Here is an 8076-nt window from a genome sequence, read left to right as displayed (position 1 = left end):
GATTTAACGGCGGTCATTGTCCAACCATGGTCCAACCGCGCGTGTGAACTGGGTGTGGATAAATTATCATAATCGGTCATGGTTTTCGTGCACGTGAACGACAAATAACCACCACAAAAATTCGGGTTTTTGCTGGTTAAAAGTACAACTTCGAGGTGAGTTACTGCAACGATGTCAAAGCTTGTGATCCAGTGTTGTCGCAAATGATATTTTTTGCTAATGATCTGCAATCTATTGCAGGGAACTTCGGGGGGAAGTTGTAGTAAAAACTGGCTTGCTAGTTTACTGCGATTGATGTAGGCCTGGTTAAACCAGTACTGTACTAAGTTGTTGCCATGGCCTTGCGTATTTAACCAGCGATCGCAGACTAGTACAGTGCTAGTGCCGTGCGCGGGCGATGGGTTTTCGCGAAGAAAAACCGCGAAGTCAGCGCGTAAATGATCAAAACAAAACCAGTAGGACTAAACCCCAAGCGCTCAAACTACAGTTTTAAGAATTGGCATGCATTGCCTACAGAATTGAATTTTTTTGGCGTGAAATCAATCATGAAAATCTTTAATAATCTCCTTGTTCAAACTTCGAGAAATTATTGTCCCCAACGTTTGAATAGGCCTAGTTAAAAATGACATGGAAACGATGAAGGATACGTTCCATGATTATTAACATTGAAAAATAAGAGATCGGCACTATGATTTAACAAGGTCTACAATGACGGGTTATCTAAATGTGTTATAGGCCTAGGCCTAACTGGTCTTCTTGTAACTTGCTTCAGTTTAGGGGGTCTGCCGCCTATATATGTAGTATTAATTATATTGGCCATGGAGATTTAATTTATTGCATGTCAGTGACAATTTTATTTTCTCCAAATCAAGGCTGGACTTTAAATATGCTCTTTTGTCAGCAATAATTAGGCTTAGGCCCACTGAAGTATATATATGTATGTGGACCACCGCTTAAAGTAAAACACTGAAAACAGCAATAGTGCAGAGCTTTTAAAGTTCTTTCCAAAAACCATCTGAAACGGTCCCAAAATATCCCACTCCCCAGAAAGGTCCCTGCATGAACAATTGTTCACATGAAATTGTTGGCCCCCCCCCATAAAGATGACCCCCATCAAAAAGGAAAAACAAATGCGATTCTAGATCTATTCTTGAAGATACCCTGTAAGCCCTATTGAAAAAGTTCCTTCCTCACAGACATTTCGGTAATAATTGCATATCACAGATGATGTCCACACCAGTTACAACTATGTCATCTGAGCCAAGATATACCATCGAGCAGATCTCTTTACTTCACCGCCTCCTCAGAACAGGCCTCACTAAGCAAGACATCATACACGCATTAGACTCCATGACCAAGATGGATGCAGAACTCCAGGCTTCGAGCCAGCCCCTTGTGGGCGGAGCCATGGGGGAGACAGGTTCTAGCAACTATGCCATAAGCAGGTCCTCGGTTGCATCCAGTGCTTCGTTGGTCAGCACTGGAATGCAGAGGGGGGCTGGTGGGATGGGGGGTGGTACTCAGATCGAGGGCGGAGCCAGCGGATTGCAAGGTGGCACTGGACTCCAGAGGATGCCGCAAGAGGTCTCGTGTGGTGTGGAGAACTTCCCAAATGTGTCTGACGAAGAAGTGGAAATTTTGTTTCGGTAATTAATTGAACTGTCATGTCTTCCGATTTGATGCAGTCGCTCACGAATTTAAAGGCAATGAGATAAATTTGTATAATTACTTTTCTTTTTCCTTTCTTTTCTTTTTTTTTCTCATTTTTTTGTTTTAGTTTTCAGATACTTTTTTATTTAAAATATTTACGGTATTCATGAAATGTATTTTGACGTCTTTGTTTCTGACAGGGTATGTTCCTTTTAAAGCAGGCTGAAGCCCAATCTGTTCTTCTATTGGAGTCTTAACACAAAGTATCAGCAAGAACCCAAAAGTACGGACGCCACTTTGAAAAATTGTGTAAAAAAAGACCTTGTCCATTTTTTGACAAATTATAGACGGGAAACTACATATTTTTTTGCATGGCATGATTGTTCCACACATTTTTAAAAAATTTTCTAATCATGATTTCCATGTCACTCTTTTTTTTTTCATGTATTTCTTATTAGGCGGGGACCAATGGCAGCCAAATCAGACATCCGGGCCTTCATGAGCAAGTGCAGAGTGTCACAGAATCAGATCTCCATGGCAACTGGGATCAGTCCCAGTTACATCTCCTCCTTCCTCACCCATGGCTTCATGATGAAACGCTCCACGCAAGAGCTCCTCTACCGTTGGTACCTTGGCAAGAAGAAGGAGATGGAGGACTTGGGTGAGTTGAATCCAGGGTTTCTTGTCTTGGCAGGACATGCTGAAGTGGTTGCAAGTGGTGTTGAGGAGTCATATACCCATGGACTCAATGGGTTAGCAAGTGGGGAATGCTTCTTTTACCAAACAACCCCATTGGGATGACACACCGTGGATCAGAAATAAACTATTTGGGGAGGGATTTGAAGACTCCAAATTGCCTTTCCGAGCACTGGGGCTAAACTTGGGGGCTATTTACTCACTTTGGGAAGGAGACATAGAAGTAGTCCTAAAAAAAGCTCTCTTTGTTTTAAAAACACCTCCTTCCCTGTTGACACCGTAGACTCATTTCTCCCCCCTCCCGCAGTACTGATCATAAACATCATGTCTGGAGTACACACAGTTTTGCAAAGTACAGTAGGCTTAGCTTAAAAAACCCTAAGTGATACATGTCCGAGTCTTGCTGATCAATAGTACATGTATCTTTCCTCACCCTAAAAATTATGTCCCACTGGTCAAACATTCACGTACCATTTAAAATTCTGTCTTGTCAAGACTAACACTGTAGGATTTTAACCCAAAGAAATCTTTGGCCAAGACACTCTTACAATCTGATAGTTAGTCTAGTCCGTTTGCATCCATAGGTAGCCAACCTGACCTTGACCACCAGGACAACAGCTCACTTCCGGCAAGGCCTAGTGACTTGTCCCAGTCTTACACCAGTCCAAACGGAGAGAACTTCCTGCCCACATTCAAGCGCCGTGAGCGGTTCACCTGGAAGGATTCTCACATCCGCATCCTGGAGAGCTACTTCAGCAAGAACCCCTACCCTAACGACTTTGAGCGAGAGAAGATCACTGAGGCTTGCAACAGCGAATACCAGCAATCAGGTAGTCGACAGAATGGTGCAATTTCTACTAATATTGCTGCGATTTGATTTGTACACAAATCTCAGTGTGAGTCATGGCGCATGTGGCATGTAGGAGGCCAAGTGGTTGAGGTTGGTGACTCTTGACCAGAGGGTCGACGGTTCGATTTCAGCTTGTGGTCATAAGTAGTGGCCTTAGGCAAGCCACTCTAACCTACATGTAGTTGCTTCTCTCCACCTAGATGTACAAGTGGGTACCAGCAATAGCTGAGGAAGCAACCTGCGACGGACTGGCATCCCATCGGGGGGGGGGGGGATAAATATATTCTCAGACATTTCATGCCAAGGAAACCAAAGATAAACACTATGAGCCTAATGGCTCAAAATAGACTGGGAATTTTTTTTGCCTGGCACATGTACAACATACAGGGAGATATCCATTTAAGATCTCAATTTCATTTGAGCTTTGAAGTTGTCAATGATTGTATTCCAGAGTTGTCATTAAGTCAGTAATTTGGCACAAATGACATGGGGCGAACAATGACAAAGGAATGCGTTGAGTTCATTTGAACATGTCACCTAAATCAAGACAAGACTTGTGATGTGACTAAGACACTTTGTAACAACTTGACTACGTTTCAGTCAGTGATTGTGTGCAATCAATCAAGTAATAATACAATTACAATGTAACTAACATTTTGTTGCAAGATTAAGGAAACTGAGTTTTACATGCGACTCTTGTTAAAACCAACGTTGAAAAAGTGTGACTACAGATTCTTGTTATAGAGAGCTAAAGCCTAAGGCCTTGGTCCTGACCACATTTTTTTAACTGCTGCCCGCTGGTCCTCATAACACAAATTCTGACAAACATTTTGGCTAGGTGTAGCAATCCTTGTATTGACGAGAGACAAGTCAGTTGTACATGTACATGTAATTGGTTTCTCACAACAGGTGAGCCAGTACATGAGAGTAAATGGGTAACTTCTTCCAAGGTCTACAACTGGTTTGCCAACAGACGGAAGGACTCAAACAGACGAAAGCGGTTAAGCCAGATGATGGGTAAAATTTCCCTCTTAAATTTTCTGAGAAAAAAATTAACGAGGTGTGAGAAGGTGTTATCCAGATTTGTTCACAATTTGTGATTTTAACAGACGAAAATGCTGAACTTCAGAGCGGCAGCGTGGACCGCATCGCTCACAGCGAGCACACCCAGAACTTGCACGTCATTGAGGTGCACCAAGGTGATGGTGAATCCCATGACGCGGGCAGCCTGTCTGGACGTGAGGTTCACGTGGTCCAGCTGCAGATGGACAACGAACAGACCGAGAGTGACGGGAGACAGCACCGGCAGCGGGAGGATCGGAAAGTGGAGACCACGACTGACACCAAGAACTTTGGAGGAGTCAACACCATTTACACACTCATAGAAGCCGTCGAGGAAAGTGACATGATGAAACATTCGCAGTGACCCCACAAAGCCAAAAAATCGCCAGTGGCTAAAAAGTTATCATATTTTGTACATGTATTTATGGCATTTATGGCAACAAGACTGCAGGGTGGGTGTCCATCACATGTCCTTCCATGTCCATCACATCGTTCTTTCTTGAGCCAAGTTACAATGCTTTTGAAGTACATGTACATGAAAACAATGACAGAAGTATTCCTTCGCTAGTGATCGCCCTTTCACTGGTGCTGGTCGAGAGACTGGATTTGTGAAGGAACTCGAAACAGACTTGACAGCAACACTGCCAGGAAGCACCTTCACTCTTTGAATGAAAAAAGTCGTAATTCAAGAAAGATTCCGACCAGTATGTCACCGTTGGGTCACGTATTCAATACCTATGTGGTCTCAAAGGTCACACAGCTGTGGAAAAGGTACTGAAATACAGCTTGATCAACCTTCTCTAGAATCAGAGGAACAATGTCAAAGAGAGCAGAGATCCTTCAGGGTTCCCCAATACAGTCATTGTCCAAGCAGACTGCAAAAATGCAATGAACTTGTTTTAAACATGTATATACAAGCTAATACAAGCAGTGAGCTCATCAAGATGTATCAAGCCTTTATGGAAATTGGGCAACTGCTTTTCCAGGACATCTGTATTGCCTAATGGAATACAAACTGTTAATGAAAACAGATGAGACCATATTTTTGTAATAAATAACTCCACAAAAGTCATCCTTTTCAAGTTTACACGTGATTGCAACTTTATTGGAAGTTTTTATACGAACTGAAATCCCATGTCGTCCATTTCAATCAAATGATGTGCTGATGTGTGCCCAGGGGTGGGAGGTCACTTCAGATTCTGTGGATAGGGTCAGGAGGATGGGGGAGGGTTGAGCTTTGTCCTTTATGCATCAGCGATGGTGACTTCGACCTCTACACCTGGCTCAATGCTGATCGACGTCTGTGAGGTTTTGGGTCAAGGAAATACCTATTTCATTTTTTCAAATTTCTCCTTCGACCCCCATCCTTGCCGTTATCCCAAAGTCCACTCTAGACTTGCATCACATAAGTTGATAAACTCTTTGGCAGAAAACCAGCCAGGTTCCAGAATGTTTCTGCGCAGGCAACAGAGTAAAGCTTGTGAGTCAATCATGGGATAAATCCCAGTTGCAGTGTCTCTTTTCCTGGAATATTCCTGAGAATCCAAACTAGGCTTTCAGATTTTGAAAGAAATTTAATGTTACCCTAATCTGGTCTTTCTGGATGTCAAATCCTACAGCAACTCAACAACTGATTCTTTTGTACCCAACATTGAAATACAGAGCAACCAGGTGTCCCATTTAGGCAAAATTCTAGGGGGGAGAAGATAAACAAAGAAAATCCAGTCAATTGACGACTAAATATTGAAACGTTTGCAATGAACAGTATCACAGAAACTTTTACAGCCAAAGAAGTCAATGTTAGACAATTATCCTTGGATCTTTGGATACACGAAAAGACCTTTTGAATTAAGTTTCAGGACGAAGTACTCAAAACAATTACTTCCTGAAATCTTTAGTTTTCAAAACTCAGTTTGTACAAGATTAGGGTGGTCCAGTCTGATTTCTTTTGGTATTTTACATGTACTGCCTGATGTTTGCACTTCGTAGCCTTATCACCCCGAACTAGATGCCCAACCATCTTAACCCTCCATTACGTGATGGTAAACTTGGTACATGTACTCGTAAAGCACACCTGCTTGCCCACAACTCTTTTATGAGGTCTGGCTCATGTTCAGCAAGGATCAGTCACTATACCCCTTCTTACAAGCCCTAAGCCAAATTGTAAATGTCTGGAAAGGATACAATCTGCTTGACAATCTCTGACGGACTCTGGAGGTCGATGAGCCGCTTGTGGATACGCATCTGGTATCGGTCCCACGTCTTGGACCCCTCACCGCACGGCGTCTTGCGGGTGGTGATGCGTAACGTCTTGGTAGGCATGCGCACCGGGCCCTTGACCTCCAGGTTCTTGTCCTGGGCTCCGCGCTTCAGATCAGCGCACACTGAAAATTAAGGGCAGAATCACGATTACCCTGAATTGAGCCCCACTACATGCAATTAAAAATAAAGAGTCTCATGGAATTCTAAGACGACATGACGGTAATCGCCCATGGGTGAGCACACAAACTTCTCTTTTTTTTTGAAACAGTCCCACATCATACAAAATCTGTACTGTGTTGGAAACCACTGGCAAATTATCTGTACATGTCCGCACTTAAGCTTTCACAAGACACCACACCCTGTCATGTCTGGGCAAATCAACATTGACTAGGATGTACTTTTCTCAATCCTACAACATCTTTCTGAACCTCCACAGGACCCAACAGATTTTCAAGGATCTGACACTTGACAGGAATAGGGTGAAAAGTTATGGATAAATCACACACCCTTTTCCAGATTCTTGACATTTCGGCTTGTCAGCGTGATTCGGATGCGGTGGGCTGTGCTTTCTTCAGCTGGTCCCCCCTTGCCTGGTTCCTTGAAGTATGACTGTCAAGTTCAAGAACATAAAAAAGGAACGACATGGTCATGACGGTCAACACAGTAACATAACAGTTAAACTAACAAGTTACAGTCATGTTATAAAATAACTAAAGTTTAAACTAAAAATGTCACCTCAAGATAATGCACTTCATTACTCTCAATGACATAATGGTGTCATGTTCGTGGGAGAGGAGCGGACGTCGGGCCCCCACAGTTCTGGGGGTAGCATACATGTAACATCAAGCCTAATGTAGTGCGCATGGTGTGTTAGCAGAAATATTTACACGACAGAAACTTGTTTAAGAGATAGTTTCTACCATGTCTATGCAAAATATCACGTTAAGCCTATTTTGCCTGCTTCAAAGTATTTTCTGTGTTTCTAAAAGTAAAAACATTTATATTATAAGATACGGTGCGCCCTCAAGCGGTGCCCATGGATCGGACGTGGTAATTGTCACATGCATAGTAAGATAGGCCTGGTGCCACGACGAGCGGTGACTGGTAATGTGGTACTTAAAATCACTCTTTAGCAGTACAAAAAAAATAATCGAAATTCAAACACGCATAAACATTAGTCCTCGTACCATGGTTTCGAGTGCTAGCCGACTTAATCAAGTCCTGTTAGATTACAGAAATTGAACAGCGGTGAGCTAGCGACATTCAGTTGACCGCACTGCTGTACGTTCAGCGTGGAAAAGGTCAATTGTTGGAAAGTTGGTGTCCGTCTGACCTACCAGCGCTTTTGTATTGTTGATAGCATCGGACACCAGCTATTGTTGCAGTACGCGTACGGGTGAAAAATTAAGTATCTCAACATTGTTTTAGTCTTATGCAGTTTGTTTTGGTTCAAAGTGTTTAATTCCATTTTTTTTACAAATTAACATCTGAATTATTCACTGAGTTTTTTCTACCCCATAAAAAGTTTACCAGTTTCCTTTTTTGTGACGTCACGC

General features: G+C 42.7%; 2 protein-coding genes across 4 annotated transcripts; one reads left to right on the top strand and one right to left on the bottom strand.

The window, feature by feature from the left end:
- The first annotated feature begins 24 nt into the window (after positions 1–24).
- Positions 25–5441, top strand: LOC147796235 (homeobox-containing protein 1-like). 3 transcript variants are annotated; one of them, XM_087148437.1, is made up of 6 exons: positions 25–155; positions 1225–1646; positions 2109–2311; positions 2931–3176; positions 4106–4213; positions 4306–5441. In XM_087148437.1, exons 2-6 carry the CDS (start codon positions 1225–1227, stop codon positions 4620–4622), a joined length of 1296 nt encoding a protein of 431 aa, XP_087004563.1. In that variant the 5' UTR covers positions 25–155; the 3' UTR covers positions 4623–5441. The 3 variants fall into 3 exon arrangements, with proteins under 3 accessions (XP_087004563.1, XP_087004565.1, XP_087004564.1); XM_087148439.1 differs by lacking the exon at positions 4106–4213 and having other exon boundaries at positions 2935–3176; XM_087148438.1 differs by lacking the exon at positions 4106–4213.
- Positions 5334–7867, bottom strand: LOC147796234 (small ribosomal subunit protein uS10-like). Its single transcript, XM_087148440.1, has 4 exons — positions 7708–7867; positions 7027–7129; positions 6443–6642; positions 5334–5559 (listed from the first exon to the last, which is right to left on the bottom strand). Exons 1-4 carry the CDS (start codon positions 7708–7710, stop codon positions 5503–5505), a joined length of 363 nt encoding a protein of 120 aa, XP_087004566.1. The 5' UTR covers positions 7711–7867; the 3' UTR covers positions 5334–5502.
- Positions 7868–8076: the final 209 nt, after the last annotated feature.

Source organism: Acanthaster planci, linkage group LG18 (genome assembly GCF_054643075.1).
Source record: "Acanthaster planci isolate LZ-2023a linkage group LG18, COTS_SCS, whole genome shotgun sequence".
NCBI lineage: Eukaryota > Metazoa > Echinodermata > Asteroidea > Valvatida > Acanthasteridae > Acanthaster > Acanthaster planci.
The sequence above is the reverse complement of the archived record's forward strand: the minus strand, read 5'-3'. Positions and strand labels throughout refer to the sequence as shown.